This window comes from Vanacampus margaritifer, chromosome 3, assembly GCF_051991255.1.
Source record: "Vanacampus margaritifer isolate UIUO_Vmar chromosome 3, RoL_Vmar_1.0, whole genome shotgun sequence".
Lineage (NCBI taxonomy): Eukaryota > Metazoa > Chordata > Actinopteri > Syngnathiformes > Syngnathidae > Vanacampus > Vanacampus margaritifer.
Window position 1 is genome coordinate 1,868,013 of NC_135434.1, and position 19,190 is coordinate 1,887,202.

The following is a 19,190-nucleotide window of genomic DNA, read 5'->3' on the forward strand; positions in this document are numbered from 1 at the left end:
AAAATAATTATTCATAGACACAAATGCATGTCTGCACTTTAAAATGTGTTCAAAATAAAATAGAATAAATCAGACGCAAGCATTGAAAAAACGTACTTTTACTGGTCAAGTATAAAGTCATCTTAAATAGTACAGTCTTGATTTTTTTTTAACGTATATAAAAACAGAAACAGAAACACACACCAACAAGATCTGTTGCTTTCAAACGGTTCGCATGATCACAAATGTGACAAATCGATCCAGTTGATTGGAATTCACAGTAACACAAAGTGTGATGCAGGCCTGTTACACACATCGTATTTCACCGTTTCAAACGTAGTATATAAATTCTCAACATTAGTCCAAAATTTAAAAAAGGAAATGAAAGAGAATGTCCAGCTTCCATAGTTGCTGTAAAATGCATAAAATAAGTAATAAATAATCTCCCGTGTACATTTTTAAGCAGCAACAATAGAGCTGAGCTCATAATTTATTTACTACCTGAATGCCACTTTCTACTAGGGCCCGACTGATTCATCAGCCAATTTTTGCAGATTTTCATTTACCAAATTATCACATTACAACATAAGACAAAGATAATGGCATTCAAACCAAATATTGCCAAACAGTCAAATGCTCTGCATGTAATTCAGATGTCTATTGTTGTAAGCGGAACCAAAAAATAAGTTACAGTATATATTTTCTAAATTAATTGGCTGATTAATCGGTTACCTGAATTCTATTCTGCCAAATCTTAGAATTGGCAAAAAAAAATAATAAATGCATATTGGTCGGGCCCGCTGATAAGTCATACTGCATCTTCTTTACATGATTTGCTGCAGCTAAAATATGTAACAGCATCAGTAACTCTCTGGAAATTAACTTGTCAAGAACACAGCCCAGTAAACAAACATTGAACAAAAAACACATGAAAGCAACAAAAGTGTGTGTGTGTGTGTGTGTGTGTGCGCGTCTTCGCCTCAAGTCCAAGTCCAATAAATATATATTTTTATTGGCGCCAAAATTAAAGAAATAATAGGCAATTTTATAAACACAAATGGATTAAATTGTAATAATTGATTCAATTGACTTTGATTCATTTAAGTGTGGAATTTTTTTTTTTACCCTTTAGTTGATTTTTCTAATTATTTGATGACTGAATGAATGGGCACTTCAATAAAATCACATTTGAATTCATTCATAACAAAATGTGCGGAAACTAATTACGTAAACTGTGACGTTATGGAGTCATTGTCTGTTTATGATTATTTAAATTTATTAAGTGTTATAACAATGAAGATAACAAGTAATACATTAATTAATTCCTACAATGAATTATAAATTCATTATTTTGATATTCACAATGACATTCTAAATGCAAATGAATGAATTATATCAAATTATAATTATCAAATTTTCATATGTAAATTTGTAAAATGTACCTCATTATTGTTTATAATAAAATTCATGTTGATAATCAACAAGAATTGGGATGATTTTTAATTAGAATTATGGGAATACAAAAAATGATGTGATAGGGAAAATAATTCATAAATAATACATACATTGAAATTAATTGAATGGACAAGTACATTAATTACTGAAATTTGAATTCATTGAGATCTCACTTGATACATTTACTTAGTTTTGGCCTCCATACAAATTTTCGGTAAACACACGCACACGCCGCATAGTGTAGCTAAGAATGACGTCAAGTCTAAAACAAGTTGATACTGCTGTTCGCATTAGCCGCTAAGAGCTTTAATGTTTCATTTAGAAATAAACAAGTGGAAACAAACAATGAGGAGAAACCTTTCTATTCTTTGGGTGGCGCCGTTGCATTAAATCAGCTTCTTTATAACTACAGAGAGAAAGCTTTACTGCAATTCTAAAGACGGAAGAGGAGCTGACCTCTCACCTCTTCATCACGTATAGAAAAAAGACAAACAGTCTGCTTGCTTAGAGAGCTGAAACCCAAGAAGAAGAAGAAGAAGAATGCCGCAGTAACCCAACCGTTTGCTCTCATCACTTCCTGGAGGCTCCTCGCCCGCCGTCATCAGTCTGTCACATGACGTCTGGGAAAGCAAAATGGCGGCTAAGCTAGCTGGATCTGTCCCGAGTAGGTGGTGAGCAGCAGCATGATGCCGAAGCCCGTCAGCAGGCCGGCGTTCTGGATGGCGAACGTGAGCAGGAAGCTGCTGCCGCCGGCGTCCTCCTCTTCACGACTCACCTCGTTCATCTCAGGGAACTGCGGGGCGGGGGGTAAAAATGTCAGCTGCCTATATTATTTCATCTGCCCCCTTTCTAGATTTGACACTGGATTCTCTTGCATTTCAACTTTTTTATTGCATTGATTCTGGATTATTACATAAGCAAATAAATCAGTGAGGTAGATACTGACCATGTCCGCCAGAGAAATGTAGAGGAACATGCCTCCCGCCAGGGCGAAGATCCAGTTGGGGGAGAAGCTGTTTCCGGCCAGGATGCCAAAGCCCATCCCCAGGTAGCAGCAGCAGGCCGACACAAAGTTGAAGAAGAGGGCCTGCTGGATGGTCATGCCGGCGTTCAGCAGGATGACAAAGTCGCCTGCAGGATGGACAGGATACGCGTCAAAGTTGGCAGAAAAATGAATAGTGAGTGATTGAATTCAGTCCCACTTAGGTGCCGTTTACAGTTTGTCTAAAAAATAAGAAGCGTAAATGGCACTGAAAAGTGGGTGACTTTAAAATAGGTAGCATTAACGTCACTGGTAACAAGATAGACGGAAATTTGGGGAGACATTTATGATTTGTTCTTTTTTTTTTTTACCATTTCTTTGTCAGTTGTGAAGAAAATATAAATATTTGTATTGATCTTATATTTTCCAATTTCCACAGCCATAATGTTGAATTTCTGGTGAAAATAAATAAATAAATAATAAAAAAAATAATAATTTGTTCTTTTAACAATACAAATAAAACGCTATAATATTGAGACTCCTTCTGGTGTACTAGTCTTGGCCACCAGGGGCCAGTATAATAGTTATGCAAAATAAAAAAAAAAGACTTTCACAACTATTATTAGTGACTCAGTAATGTGATGTGTTACTTCAAATGACTTCAATAGTTAATTTAGGATTAATGACAAATTTTATATTTGTTTTAAATATACAATAATCCCCCCCCCCCCAAGTTTTCATACTCTTGTTAGCATAAAAGTGGGAAAAAAAGTTAAACTAATAGAAATACGGCTGCATCTTTTAGTCATTGATACAGTAATTTCATAATAATTCATAAAATTTAGTAAGCATTAAAGAGATGTACTGTACTGTAAAAAAAAGTGTGATATTGATTTGTTTTGGTCATTTTTCTGCCACTAGATGGCATAATTACATTTGTAAGACGTTTTCATATTAAAAGATTTCTAATCTTTACCACAAAGAAATTCTGCACATTTTTAAAATTGTAAAATGCAACTTGACCCCAGTCTCCAAATATATGCATTATTTTTTCATTTATTACTGCTAAATTTTGACCTGGATGTGTCCGCTTCATTGCGACTGGAATTCATTTCCCCATTAATCGCACGTTCAAACAATTAGTGGCATTAAAGGAACTTTAAATTAACTCAAAATTAACGCACTAATTTTGACACTTAAAATGTATGCAATGTTTGTTTAATTTTGTATAAATGTATACAAATATAACAGCGACAAACTTAATAACTCACCCAGTTCGTGAGGGAACTCCTCACACAAGATGGCCACCGAGGTGCTGATGCCCTGAAAGACGGAGGCGGTGAAGGAGGCGCCGATGGCCAGGCCGTCGATGAAGTTGTGCAGGCCGTCGCTCAGCGTGATCATCCAGGCCAGCGTGCCGATGTCAGAGTACGACGTCCCCTTGAGCCAATGGCAGCCGCCACTGCCGCCACTCCTGCTGGCCCGCCCACTGCCATCCGCGCTCGGCGGGTCCTGAGATTGACAGATTCAACTAGTTTTCAAGAAGCGACTCTGGATTATTTCGTCGACACTCTTTCGGAATCAGAATCGCTCCAGATGTAGTTTTGGACACACTCTTTCCTGGAGTGACTCTGGATTATTTTGTCTACAATCTTTCTAGTTGTGACGCCAGATTTCATTAGTAACTCTGGATTTTTTTTCTAGGCTCATTTCAGGAGTTACACTCAGGATTCATTGCCTGCACTCTTGAGGATTATGCACTCTGTGAGTCTTGAGTGTAAAATCAAATGATTGTGTGAGTCCGAAATGCAAAAAAAAAAAAAAAAAAAAAGCAGTTGTAGACTTTGAAGCGGTACCTGCGGGGTCTGCGATGGGTGCAGCATGAGCTCGCCCTCGCCGGCGTCCATTTTGCCCACCGTATGGCCGCTGCTCACCTCCCCGTTCTGCTGGAGCTTCTCGCCCTCCTCCATGTCTCTGTCGGGCGCAGAGTAGTGCTCTGCGCTGGAGTAATGGCTGTGGCCGTGACCCTGATAGGCGGACAACCAGTCATGAGTCAAGAGAAGAACCTCCCTTAATCTGGATTATATCATTTACACAAGTGTGAATTTTGTCTAGACAGTAAAATTAATCCCCAGAAGTGATTGTGGATTCTTTTATCAGCAATCTTTTTAGGGGTGGATCATTTCATCTCTCCTCTTCATTGAGGTGACCAAATTATGTTTTTCTCCAGAACTTTCTCTGCACAATTCTGGATTATTTTGTCTGTGTATTGTAGAAAATAGCAATATTTTGGCTACATTTTTAAAGAACTGGCTGCATTATTTCAGAAGCAATTTCTAGGATTGACTGGATTTTCACCACCGACTCATACTAGAGACAACTGTGGATTACAGTAATTGGTCAACAGTCTGAGAGGATGGATGGATTAGCAGGTCAATGTGCCTTGCTTAATTAATCTGATGTTGCGGGCAGTAGTCACTACACGGTGACGCCATACACCTAAATCCATTATTGCTGCTTTCCTGATGTTCCTTTTTCCTAGATGGCGACCAGTCAAGGGTGTGGTATTTCTTTCATTTTATCCTCATTTGGTTTGCAGGTAAAATGAAGCCTATAGCAAGTGAATCTCAAAACCGTGAGGCAGACGTGCAAACTAGGGCCACAGCAGTCAAATGTTTTTAGAATCAACGATCCTACCAATTATCCCATTGATTAATCAGATCAAATTTGATTTTGCATTATAAACAAAATGTGCAGATGTTATTGTTGTTCACTTGGAAGCACCATCCTTATGTTTTTTTTTTTACACTATCTGTGACGGAGTGTGTGTGTGTCTTCAGACGGTGGGGGAGTGGCCTAGTGAGGGAATCAGCGAATGAGAGTGCAGAGTTGGTGGTTGTGTGCTCAGGTTAGCGGCTGGCTCTTAGCTCGCTAACCGTTAGCCATCCCGTGTATCATTGAGTTGTGGCTATAGAAGCTCGTGTAAAAAATGTGCCTATTATGAGTTTATTTTTGCTACCATTTGCGACCACGACACCACCGTTCGGCCTCAAAACAGAAATTCTTCCCGTAATTAGAACTGAATGTCACTCACTGTGTTTTTCTGTTTGAGGAGCACTTTAAGGATCTTCTCGGTGAAGAAGAAGAGGTAAAAGCCTCCAAACACCACAGCAGACTTTGACACATAAAAGTTGACCATGGGGTCAAAGCCAAAGGCCTGGCATGTGAGAAGAAAAAACAAAATAAATACAACAACAACAACGTGTTTAGTGACATAATAAAGTTAGTCCAGGGTGATTTATGACAACTGTCATGACCACTACTCTTTCACAGCTACGTGACTCACTATCTTTTATTCTTCATGCTAAATGAACTCAGATTTATATAGTGCTTTTCTAGACACTCAAAGACGCTTTACACTGGAATGAATACATTATTCATGCACTCACACATTCACACTGTGGCAGCGGTAAGATACTGACGGAAGCGTGGCTGCCAGTGTGCGCCTACGGGCCCTCCGACCAACCACAACATTTGCACCTTCCATACGCCAGTGTGAGTAGCACTGGAGTGTGTCAAGTGCCTTGCCCAAGGACACAACGGCCACGGCCGCCACAAGACGGCAAATAAGCAACACTTTTGACAAATTAGCATTGTTGTTACTAAAAGGAGGAAAAGGAGTAACTAACTATGTGACGCTGACAGAAGACGACGGAGAAGCCATGCTAACCGCTAAGCTAATGTGATATATATATAAAGCAGCGAAACACAAGAATGAGTGCTTAGGTGTAGACCGTATGCTTTTAACGCAAGTCTGTCTGGCACCAAATTACAGCAGAGAGCAACCAACCATGAGCCACAAAAAAAAAGCATTAAAAAATGTTTGGTGCCAAAGAGAAAATAATACAACAGCTACACAGATCGCGTGCACGTCTGAAAAGCGGAAAAGAATCAGGATGTTGACGTGTACGTCAAGACGAGGGAAAACATAAGGGAAAAAATATAGCAAATATTATTTGTGCTAGTTTTGCACCCCAGAGTGCTGAGTTTTAAGAGTTAGTTTTTAGATCTGTACGTTTATTTATGTATTCATTCATGTAGGCTTTGCTTATGGGGCGGCATAAACTATTTAGAAATATTTCTATGCTACTTTCTACGTGTAAATTCAGATTGCGACATATAACATTATTTTGATAAAAATTTTAGTGCAACGTGTACATTTTTATACATTTAACTCTTTGACTGCCAAAAACGTTAAATAACGTTTAGTAAAATCCTATGGAGGAGTGCCAAAGACGTTAAAAGACGTTTGTTTCAAAACAGAGGTGAAACTAACCATTTTCTATTGTTGATTACTGAAAAACGGAATAAGGTAGAAACAAACTTTTTTTTCTGATGAAAGATGAGAGTCCAATCTTTCATTTGGTAGTATGTGTGTTTCCATAGTCCAAACACATAATTTTCTGTGGACCTTGAAAGATCAGTCAAAAGATCAGTCAAAATGCTTAAATCGGCTGGCACCCACGGCATCCCTTTTCTGAAAACGTCTGGCAGTCAAAGAGTTAATACATAAAACATGTTATGATACAGATTTTTTTTTTTTTTACCAGGCACACAAACGCGACTTAATACTACTGCTTCTATGAACTATTCTTCCACTATGTGTAATATTAGATTAACACTGACAAGGTCTCGCTCGGTAATGGTAATCCGCTACCTCTGGGATGAGCTGGAAAAGGGCGTTGGAGTAGAGCGTGCCAATGGCCAGCGCAATGAAGTAGAGCAGCAGACGCTTGTAAAAGGTTTTCTTCATGAAGGGCACCACGCTGGCCCCCACCAGCGAGCACAGCGAGATGAGCGTCACGCACAGGAACCCGTAGCCCCACACTGAGCGGCGACCGCAGCAGGGGAGATGAGACGGAGGGAGGAATAGGCGGGAGAAGAGAGAGAGAGAGAGAGAGAGAGAGAGAGACAGAGGGGTCGTTAGTGGAATGAGTTAAGCGATGGAATTGGATGAACCGCCACCTGAAGGGGAAACGAGAACAGTGACAGCGGGCAGGTCAATGAGCGACCTTCGCGTCCTCAGAGGCACGGCAGGCTTATTGTGCATCTCCCATTCCACGGTTCAACTCTGCTCATTTAGGAAAGGAAGGTGAATTTAAAAACACACAGCAGCCCCTTTCACACTGCCTGTCAAAGTTTGGTAAAGACAGCGACGTGAGGATTCGGATGCCTTTTCAGATGGCCACATTATTTCTCGTACTACATGAGAGGACAGACTTGCACATTTTGCTTGTTGTGACCAAATGTCATTTTTAGTCAAATATTTTCACGCGCTTGAGGCACTGCTGCAGCCACCAACAACCCGTTGATTTCAGTGGGGCGTCTGTTGTCAATGCCAAAACATCCTGTTTGGCTTTGTAATTAATGGGCTTTGAGCTATAACTGTCATTGCAGACTGGCAACGTTGACGTGCCGACTAGCTCTTTCAACTCTTACCCTGCAGGCAAAAAGGGGGGGTAATATCCCACTTGGCTAGTTACTGCATGAAAGGCACAGACTGACAAATCCGATAGGCCAATTTTTGAAAGTGTGTAAAAGGGGCTACTGGCGCACACACACACACACACACACACACACACACACAAACGCATCACTGTGTTTGTCCATTCAGGTGTTTGCACCATGCTCTGACCTAAGGCCCTGTAGACAAAAAAGGGGGCGCAAATTATCCTTAATTACCAGTACTCAAAAGCAGCAGACAGACTTCCATTCATGCACAAATGAAGAACCCAGTGGGGGGGGGTTGGGGGGTTCACACAATGCACTAGCAGGACAGAAAGAAACCCGTGCAGCGCGCCACCTTTGACCAAACAAAGACAGGAAGGAAAAAAGCGAGGCGCCCGAGGGAATGTTGTGTGCAACTCTTGCGTGAAGCTCTCCTGCATTTTGTGCGATTTAGCGAGGTGTAACCAACGCGGGATGTAAGGGGGGTGGGGACATCAAACCTCCGGCAGCAGCTGCAGGACGGCGGTGGAGTAGAGCGTGCCAATGGCCAGCGCGATGAAAAAGGTGAAGGCGTGCTTCATGTAGCGAGTCTTCATCATGGGCACGACGAAGACTCCGGTGAGGGCGAAGACATTGACCACGGACACGCTCAGGAAAGAAAAGCCCCACACTGGGGGACGGGGGGGGGGGGGGGGGATTAATGTACTTCATTGTCAACACAAAACGTACTGGGTCATGTTAGTTGCAGACTGTAAAGAGTGAGATGAGGAGAAAAAATACACAAGACAATAAGCTGTCTCCAGTTTCCAGTGTGAGACCTAAAAAAATATATTTAAAAAACTCATCATACCAAAAGGTGAAACTTGTAAATGTATATCTCCCGGAAAAACTCAAAAGATGACCCCAAATGTGAAATCTGGACGAGATATGTTGTTTTTATTGGACAGTAATAAGTGACACATTTGCCACACAGAAGAAGGAGACTTCATATTTCATGTAATAAAAAAAGATGTAATATTTTATATGCTTCATATTGTGCTTTTATTTCCATTGTGTCTCATTCTTCTGTGCTGTCCAATGAAAATACACGTACATACACTGTCTTCTATTTAATTTTTTTATGGGGAGGAGGAGGGTTAATGACTTACAATTAGGGGTGACAGGCAATAATTTATTTTTAATCATAATTAATCGCATTACTTAATTTTCAAGTACCGTCCAAATCTTGTTGTTTAATTGATTGGGGTTCATTCATTGGATGCACCTTGCCCCGCGAGAGACTTGAGATTAAAACCTGTATCATGTCGTACCTTCGGCATCCGTGGGCCTCGGCGAGGTGTCGCTGCTCAGCTCGTCTTTACTGTGAGCTCGGCACGCACCGGCATCAAGCTGCTGCAACATGGTGGGGCACAACTCCTGCAAGCCCGGCCCGTCCAGACGAGACTGCTCGCCCATGCTGTAGATGGACAGCGTCTCCTCCGGCAAGCACTGCAAAACGCAAACAAATAAAAAAAAAAAGGAACCACTAAACGACTGTGATGGGCGGGTAAGTGGTAAATACAGGACCTCGAGTCATGTGAACTGGGAATGACCTTCGACCTGATCACTTTTGTGTTCTTGGCAGTACATTAAAGGTTCAGACTCGTAGGGACAATCCTCAGCGACGTTAAGCCGGAGAAATATGCGGCGTCGGTGCTTCTGTTGGGTCCGCTAACCCTACTCAGGGAGCCAAGACATTTGAATGTGTGCTGATTCCCGGCGAGTCCACGAATCGACACAAACTTGGAATCATGCACCGAGTTCGTTAACTCTTTGACTGCCAGACATTTTCAGAAAAGGGATGCCGTGGGTGCCAGTCGATTTAAGCATTTTGACTGATCTTTCAAGGTCCACAGAAAATTATGTGTTTGGACTATGGAAACACACATACTACCAAATGAAAGATTGGACTCTCATCTTTCATCAGAAAAAAAAAGTTTGTTTCTACCTTATTCCGTTTTTCAGTAATCAACAATAGAAAATGGTTAGTTTCACCTCTGTTTTGAAACAAACGTCTTTTAACGTCTTTGGCACTCCTCCATAGGATTTTACTAAACGTTATTTAACGTTTTTTGGCAGTCAAAGAGTTAAGGAACCATCCAGTTCTCCTTTGCTCTCACCTTGGAGTTGTTCAGTTTGGTCGGCATGGCCGTGGGGGTCGCATCCTGCCGTACCGCATCCGTCTTGGCGTCGCCTCGGCCCTGGCTGAGAAGCGCAAGAAGGGAGCGAAGCTGTGGCACAGTAATGGTGCCGTTGTCACCGTGGTGGGCCAGCAGGTCCTTGAGGACCTGGGCTGGGGACTGAACAGGACTCGGAACGCCCTCCTGGGCCGCTACTCGACAAAGCAGCAAGCATAAAGCCAAGACCGAGATGGGCAGTGATGGGAGGATGCTGGACGCTGTCCGGTCATGGCGGCAGACGGTCAACATGGCTGCTGCGCTGGCTGGACTTCTATCTGCCTAGAAGAAGGGGAAAGTGAGAAGAGATGTATCATCTCACAATGATGAGTACAATTGTCTCTTGCTGCAAAGGTTTTGAGGCTCCAGAACCCTCTGCACCAAAGACAAAACTTTTCAAAGGAGTAGTAGCAACCACATATTAAAGCAATCTTTGTGTGTAATACCAATACAAAATATGCCCGGGTGAGGGCTTCCATCTTAAGATGTTGAAGATGTTGCCGAAGCAATGCATTGTTTGCTGTATTTGAGGGTCTAAACATGGGCGAAAACTTTGCACACACGTCAGACCTGTCATGAGCATCAATATTTGACACATTTCTTGGGCAATTTTCAATAAATAGCTCAATAGTGCATTTTTTCATTTTTTTTTTATGAAGTATTCCCAATTGTATGTTTCACCTCGATTTGTGAAAATTGGGAAGAATCATCAACCAGCCTAGGTTCTTGTCCTACGTGACAGTGCCCCCAAGGTGCTCGTACCCCAACGTGGTTGTCATACATGTCAACCCTAATTTGGTCCCACCTGTATTACAAACCCATAAAATCCTTATTTTCCCATAAAAATCCTTATGTCAGTTTTATCAATACTAAAGCTGTTTCATGCAATAACATTAATCTTACCTTACTTTCTTTCTTATATGAAGACATTGACAGTATCTTGTTCCAAATGACATTTTATTGCACAAAGAAAAAACAGATTTCTAAATATCACAGGGAACGGTTGACTTTTTTGTTGCGTCACATTTCTCTCGTGCAACTTTGATTTCAAATGTTCTTTGACATCGTAAATGCCAGATGCCGCAACCTTAATGTCCCGTCAACAAAGCGAACATGATGCATACTCTTCTCCAAGTTTTGACGGACCAATTACCTTAAATAAATCCGTCCATTCCGAACGAAAACGTCTGGTGTATCTTGTTTTTTTGGCCGGCCTGTCCCCCATTTTCTCAACCACTGCGAACGACTCGCAATTTTCGCGCTAACACAAATTTCTTAACTGCGCATGTCAGGAAACTGTTAGAAGTCTCGCGCGATAGACGAGATTTTGTGACCGGTTGTTGTTTAAATCGAGCTTATGCACACGTGTAGCACGTAGCCGACAGTAAATACTAAATAAATTTAAAAAGGGTAAGCAATATATACTAATATTATTATTTTCATGAAAACAGTTAAATCCGTATTCATTTCCAAATACGCCGTATGCTTTTGCAACACTTAAAAATCCGTAAGATATACGGACAAACCTTATGGGTTGACATGTATGGGTTGTGACTTATGAGGGCCCTTTGTAGTTACTCGCAGCTCTAGTTAATTTTTTTGTCCAATCAAATTTCAGCTTTTGTGTGTTGCTATACCAGCGTAAGGTTTCCAAGGCCTTCAGACACAGTTTTGCAAGCTCTGTTCAACATGAGCTTTTTACATTTTTTTCCCCCCCAAAATTCGAACCAATCGGATTTCTTCTTGCAGGCCTCAGGGGACGTCAGCAGTTTTGCGTCCTCTGATTGGTTTAGAGCGAATCCAGTGAGATTGATTGCATGAAGCCAGGAGAGGGCACATGCATGACTGTACATTACTGGAAATTCAAGGTGTACTTTTCAGAAGAAAAAAAGAAAAGAAGACCTGAACAGATTCTCAATCTCTTGTGATCTACATGCATTGATCAAATACGATATAAATATTGATTGATAGACTAATATCTTTATAATTATACATCTTCATTAAAACCTTGGCACTAAAGTGGACCGGTCTGAGCCATGAAACTCCAGGGCTGAAAAGGAGTCCAATTTCAGCCCTGCCTGAGTCTATGGCACTTCTTTGGAATCCACTGGCTCGGGGGTCAATAACCAAAATCTGGTCAGTCTGTTTTTTTCTCTCAATATAAACCAAGTTATCCAAATCTGCGTTTTCTGGGCCGTGTACCACTTGAGTGCGTGTGAAGTCCACGAACTTGACTCAGTGAACCAAATCAATTCAGCCCACTAAAAAAGTGCTACAAGAAAATTCTAAACTGAACGCTCAGAGCTCCAATTTATAATTAGAATACTTTACTACACTTCTATCCAATTGCATTCCTGCACTTGACAGTGTGTCTTGAGTGACGTGGGCGGGAGGAACCATTGTTGATCTTTCCACCGTACATCTCACTTCACAAAACGCACATTCCTCCATTTTGGGCCCGCGCCAAAAGGTAACGTACACCGAGCACACATACGTAGGCTCACTTTAAACATATGAAACATTGATTCATGCTCGACAAACAGGCTCATTCGGTGACAAGCGAGAGGCTCACGCTGCGGGATGGGGGTGGGGGTGGTCTCGCCGCTTCAGCGGGTAGGACCGGGAGGGACGCGAGAGACAAAAGGTGCCACTCACCGGCGAGTCGACAAGGACGCCAGCCGAAGAGTGAAGCGGCCGCCCGCTTGGCTCAGGCAACGAAGTCAAGCACAGAGTCAAAGCTCCTCCTCTGCAACCACACTGGAGCATTCCTTGGCCATTTCAAGGACATTTATAGAGCACGGATGCACTTTTGCAATTTTGGGGCTAGGCTTTTTTTTTCTCTTTTTTTTTTTTTTTGTGACGTACGGGTGTAAATCATGCGACTCAAAGAGCACGGAGGTAACTGCCGTCTTGGGCTCATCCTAATCCAACGTAAAAACCTATGAACAGCTTGGAAGTGTGGAAAATGTGTTGTTGTTTGCAGACGTTTTGCATGACAGAACAGGCATAATTCTTTATTTCAATATTGATTTTTAAGGTCAATTGTGGGTAATTTGTGTTCAGTTGTTGCATACGCCAGCTTGTACTTGATGAATTGTCTGACTAAACTGCCTGTCATTTTGATGGGAATTTGATCAATACAATGTTGTTGTGTAGGCCAAGTATTACTTATCTGCCTAGAAAGGCAGCCACAGAATTGAACTTTCCTGTTTTTTGGTCTGTGATTTTATGGAGGTTATTCCTCCATATCCGATTATTGTGTCATTTCAACTTGTTTTCTAGGTCGTGTATATTTTGCCACGTGAACGAGTTGCCTGTAGAATAGAAAGGCATTATTTTTGATAAGTGATTGTTTAAGGTAAAGCAATGGAACAAGTTTTAGTTGAAGCCAATTCTTTATTTCTTTACTGTCTAAATGGGCTGCCATAGAATTGAATTTGATCGTTTTGATGCAATCAATGCAAACCTGTCGTTTTGTGAGACTTGCTATACTGGCTAAATGGGTGCCATTGTAAGGATGTTTCTGTCAACTAAAGAAATGTTATCAATGAAACTGTTTGCTGAGTAGGCTAAGTGTGACTGCTCTTGCTACGTGCCGCCAAAAAATTGACAAGTAAACTGACCAATTGTTAATCTAGCATTATCTTGATTTTTCTTAGTTCCACTTGTTTATTTGAATATGAGGACACTTAGAGCTAAGCCTCGGGTGAGATTTTCTTTTATTTAAACAAGTCCGAAGGTAAACAAGGAACTAGTGTTGATATAGGAATGGGCCGATAAACTGTTTACCGTTGTTTTAAAAAGTCAATGCTTTAAAAAAAAAAAAATACTAATAGTGTCTGCCACTAGTAATAACCTCTAGTTGTAAATAGTGCAGTAGTTATACAAATAACTGGTTGGGCATTTTTTGTTTTTATTTAAAATGAATTTTAAATTGTATTGTCGGTTTTTTACTCATATTTTTTGTCATGGTATTATAACGGTATCAAGGTATTTTTATGTAGATATAAGTACCAAAGTCAGAATTTTGGTATTGTGACGACACTACAAGACTGACAGACTTGTTTTTTTTTCAGGCAAAGCTTCTTAAGACTTTTTTGTGGATCAAATCATGACAGACATACCTTCCAAATGACATGCCGGCAACCGCGCCAAGTAAAGACCGTGTGAAGTGAATTCAGGGATTTGTTTCTAAAGACGTTATACAAGTTTGCACATAATTGCTGAAAACACATGCGAAGGCTGACAACTATGTACTTGTAGTATTCACTTGTGGAGATATATAGCGTTATGCTGGTTAATCATTTCCATTTTCCTAATTAGATTGATTAATAAGAACTTGAGCGCCCTCGTGCCGTTTATGCGGTGCAATGAGCTCGATAGCTCGCCATGACGACAGCCCGACAACGCATCTCACTGATGTTAATCAACCATATCTCTCGGGTCAACGATAAGGCTCTTCAACACGACTGTCAAACCGGTACCACTGGACGGGGCCAAAATACCGCAACCATCACTGGAAGAATCAAAACATTTAAGCTGCTGACGCTGGTGAGGGCACGCTTCGAAAAACAACAAAAACATTACAAGGTCAGCTGGGGACAAGAGCCAGAGGCCAGAGTAATTTTCTTTCCATAATGTCATTAATGTTGCGCAATTACGCCTAATAATATAGTACGGCTAATGATACCATAAATACGGTCATAGAAAGAGTATTATTGGGTAGAAGGAAAAAAAAGGAATATGGGAATACTTTTGATGAAAACGTATGACACGTTGTGGCGACCCCTAACGGGACAAGCCAAAAGTAAAAGAAGAGGAGAAATAAATTGTACTCTTGAGATTAACTCTTTGACTGCCAGACGTTTTCAGAAAAGGGATGCCGTGGGTGCCAGTCGATTTAAGCATTTTGACTGATCTTTCAAGGTCCACAGAAAATTATGTGTTTGGACTATGGAAACACACATACTACCAAATGAAATATTGGACTCTCATCGTTCATCAGAAAAAAAAAGTTTGTTTCTACCTTATTCCGTTTTCCAGTAATTAACAATAGAAAATGGTTAGTTTCACCTCTGTTTTGAAACAAACGTCTTTTAAAGTCTTTGGCACTCCTCTGTAGGATTTTACTAAACGTTATTTAACGTTTTTGGCAGTCAAAGAGTTAAGACAGCTTTATTTATTTATTTATTTTAATTCCAATTATGAGAAGAAAAGCCGTTGTTTGCTTTTTTGAATTGCCGTCCAATCAACAACAATGACGGCAACATGCCATGAATGTCTGCAGCGCCGTCACCGTGTCCGCTTGCATGTGACCGTTCAAGAGTCCAAGGCCTGTTTAGAGCGGCGCAGCAGATAACGCGGATGCTGATGCCAGACTGGCAATCGTCGGCGTTCAGATACCCGACCTAAACAACACTGGTAGGAAAAAAGCGCATAGCAAAGGCCAACCCTGACCGACGTCGAACTATGTCAGGTTACGGGAAAAATAATAAATGTCTCTAAATTGCCAACAATCCAAACTTTCCAAACAAAATTTTTTTTCTTTCAGCTCAGTCAGCATCTGAAGCAGGTGGCTGCAAAAAAAATGACAGCTGAAGCGGGTCATTCATGAAAAGTTACGTGTATGTAGAAAAAGTAGTTTTATAATGTAATGCTGTAGTTCACAAAGTCACGTTTTTCAAAGACAAAATGTTTGATCAATTTTAGGAAAAAGTCATGATTTAAATATATATATATATATATATATATATATATATATACTTCTTAAAAAAAAAAATTCTGAAGCTAAACTGTCTTATTTCTTTTTTAAGATAAAAATCCTAATAATACAGGAATGCATTTTTAATCTTACAAAAATGAAGTCAGACTTTTCACTGGGATAAAATTAGATAAACTCATGTTCTCGGGCGTTGTATTTATTTATTTTTTAAAAAATTATAGTGCTACATGAGTTTAGTCAATAAAATTGTATTCTTTTTGAAAAAAGGAATGACACTACGATAAAATCATAAATGTATAAAATATATTGAGCAAATAATGTCAATGTATGATTATATATGTGATTAAGATTTTTTTTTAGATACCTCGCAAAACTAGAAACATTGTTTGGCATCCCTTATCCATTTGATTGATTTTATTTAAGCAAAAAGATAAAAGTCGCCACATTTAAAGGAATTGGGTCATAATCCTACAAAAATAAAGTTGAAAGTTTGCCTTTTGATCAAAGCAAACACTTGTGTATTTTGGAAAAAGACATTTTAATTAGCATTTTTTTCTCCCATACTCGTTCAGACAAACACGTAACACTAAGATATACTTTTTTTGTAATAAAAGAAAGAAAGGTTACAGAAAAAAGTAATAACACTGAGAATAAATAATACATTTATTAACTGTATTCTGCCAAAAAGCTTTAATTGTTTGAGATAAAACATTTTCCAAAATAAAGGTTAAAGACTACAGGAAACAAATTACCATCTTAAATGTGTAAATACGTTTTTACTTTTCATCTAGATAAGACGGGATTTTTTTTCCCATGCAAAGATATTTTAGATAGTCTTAGGGTTTTCTTTCGGAAAAGTCACACTTTTCAGAAAATGCTCGAGGAGAATAAAATTGTACTTTTCATGGGATGGAGGTATTTTTAGATACAGAGACTTGTTTTGTTTCCCGCCCAAGCAAAAAGCTATAAAGTTTGATATAAGAATAGTCACATTCTTTTGCCCGTTTTTTTTTTTTTTAACAATACATAAAGTACATTGAATACATTAAAATTTGAAGGTTCCATAGCCAGGAATGTCAATCATCGCATTTGCCTTCAAACAAGAATAACAATTTAGGCGAAGGTGATCGTAAACCTTCCTACCTTGAGGTTTGATGCCAGGTCGAGTCGCTCTAGTTGCGCGGAATTCAATGAGACGCGGGAAAGGAATAGTCACAATTTTAAGATGGGAATGTTCACTACCAAACAAGTTCTGAGCAGACGTAAGACAATGCCAGCAAGTGTAGACGGAATTCTCAAACTCTCACAATAGAGTATCCTCAGCTCGTCATCTCATTTTTATCCTGGTGGGCTGCCAGGTGATTGAGTGACACCCCCTTAATTATTGGCTAGCTTTGCGGTCATCAGCAGCAGGACTGTCATTACCCGCCAGGCCGCTTCAACAAACACATTGTCATCCCCACAAAGGAACACTCATGGTTAAATGAGAGGCTTTTAGACATCGCCCCCACCACCACCTCGGAGGGCCACAGGTAAAAGACACCATGCAGACCTCAAGAGGCCGTTTAATTTCATTACTTGTAAAATGATCATCAAATTCGGTCATTTGTTTGCATCATTACATTATTTTTTCACAACAACAGTATTGGTTTCTTCTACTGGAATATTTTTTTGCATCAATTCATCAGATTTTTCATACAACTGCTGCTTTGGTTCTAATAATTTATCTCATGAAATAATTGATAAAAACATGAATGATTGATAATATAATAAGATTTGTAAAATAAACTCATCTTGTAATTTTTGTTACATTCATTCATCTTTTTTAACCTACAATTGGATAATTAACTTGCATTAATTTCTCATGGAATATTTGTTCAACTTATTATTTGCAAATACATTAAGTAAATATTAATGAAACAAATAATTGAATATATATTTTTCTGCAAAACAGAAAAAAAAAAAGCGATACAGAAGACGGCTGGAGGGAAATAATACAATTATAACATGATAATGATTTTTTTTTTTACTAAAATAAACTACATAATTATTTACCGATAATTCTAATTGTTGTATGCCTGTACTCGTACTCATAAGTACTTACACTTTTGTTTAGTTTGTTTTTTGACCTCGTCTACAAATGGCTCGTCTATCCGAGTTTGCAAAGTTTTTTTTCCACTTGTACAACAATTACAAAAGTTTAAAAAAGGATGGCGCCCCAGTTCTGCTACTTGCGTCTTCTCTAATGTTACATGCGGTATATCTGGTCGTGACACGTGGCGGCCATTTACTTGGGTGGCCCGCCCAAGTATTAACAAGGTGTGGGAAACACTGCAATAGCTACCAACTACTTAATTGTACACTACAAACTACAAACTATGAATGTTAAATTTATGTTAAAACTCAATTAGAATCAGTATACATTATTGTTGTCTTAACATTTTGCACAGGAATTATTTTTGAATAAATGAAACCTTTAAATAAACATTTGTTGGGTTTATTAAGATTAAAATCGATTAAAATCGTAATCGTCCTGAATGACTGCAAAAATCGAGATTTTATTTTTGGGCCATTTTGCCCAGCCCTATCTAAAGTAACATGAGCAGTACAGTTTGAGGTTCACTACACATTTGAATAGCACTACACAACAGCCAACTTAGTCAAATGAACTTGTGTGATTTGTAATAATTTCCATCTGTTAAGTCAATAGTTATATCCTTAGATTTTTCATTAATTAAACTTTACTTCAGGAGACGTTTAATGACAATAGTCAGCTGCATTTTTTAATGCTGTAGTTTGGTTAATATGACAAGATGGAATTGATCTGGACATCCACGTAATTTCTTTTGATGTGCACTCCAACTGAAACAAAAAGGAACCGCCTTTGAAAGAGTCGTCCCTGCGTTAACAACTATCACGATTGTTAAACTGTTTTCCCCCCCCGACGCGATGGCTTAAAATGATAATAATTTTAATTTACAGGACCCCTCTGTGGCGTTGTGCGGCTAGCTTGGCGAGCGGGTACCGTGTGTTAGCTTCCAGTCCTTCTTTAGCTTTCCTACCTTACCCGCGGATGCTGCCACAAGAGCAGTCTTGACGTCAGCTCCAGTCCACGGCAGCCGTCCCACTGTCACGCCGGCGATATCACATTCAGTTTGCAGGCGAACGACGGGTGGAGTGGGAATGTGTCAGATAGCAGTGATAGTATGACACCGCCGCTTCATTTTCTCTCTTGTTCTCCCCATTGAACTGAAATGCTCAGAAGCGAGCAAAGGCGCCTGGTGGACAGCGCTGGATTTATTTTCCGGCGTGACGTCACAGGTACGCC

At 39.9% G+C, this 19,190-nt stretch overlaps 1 protein-coding gene across 5 annotated transcripts; it reads right to left on the reverse strand.

Annotated features, from left to right (window-relative positions):
- Positions 1–82: 82 nt before the first annotated feature.
- slc39a14 (solute carrier family 39 member 14) lies at positions 83–19,164 on the reverse strand. Of its 5 annotated transcripts, none has more exons than XM_077560463.1 (9): positions 18,930–19,164; positions 10,084–10,418; positions 9,235–9,412; positions 7,134–7,303; positions 5,511–5,633; positions 4,273–4,443; positions 3,688–3,928; positions 2,381–2,565; positions 83–2,227 (listed from the first exon to the last, which is right to left on the reverse strand). In XM_077560463.1, exons 2-9 carry the CDS (start codon positions 10,390–10,392, stop codon positions 2,075–2,077), a joined length of 1,530 nt encoding a protein of 509 aa, XP_077416589.1. In that variant the 5' UTR covers positions 10,393–10,418; positions 18,930–19,164; the 3' UTR covers positions 83–2,074. The 5 variants fall into 5 exon arrangements, with proteins under 5 accessions (XP_077416589.1, XP_077416587.1, XP_077416588.1 ...); XM_077560461.1 differs by having other exon boundaries at positions 10,084–10,422; XM_077560462.1 differs by having other exon boundaries at positions 10,084–10,422; positions 18,925–19,164.
- Between the last annotated feature and the right edge of the window lie 26 nt (positions 19,165–19,190).

Excerpts from the sequence above, each read along its gene's own strand:
- slc39a14 (XM_077560459.1), bottom strand. The coding sequence starts at position 12,906 with ATGCTCCAGTGTGGTTGCAGAGGAGGAGCTTTGACTCTGTGCTTGACT. Across the intron at positions 3,929-4,272 it reads ACCCATCGCAGACCCCGCAG|GACCCGCCGAGCGCGGATGG; the intron begins GTACCGCTTCAA and ends TGTCAATCTCAG. Across the intron at positions 2,566-3,687 it reads GGAGTTCCCTCACGAACTGG|GCGACTTTGTCATCCTGCTG; the intron begins GTGAGTTATTAA and ends TCCATCCTGCAG.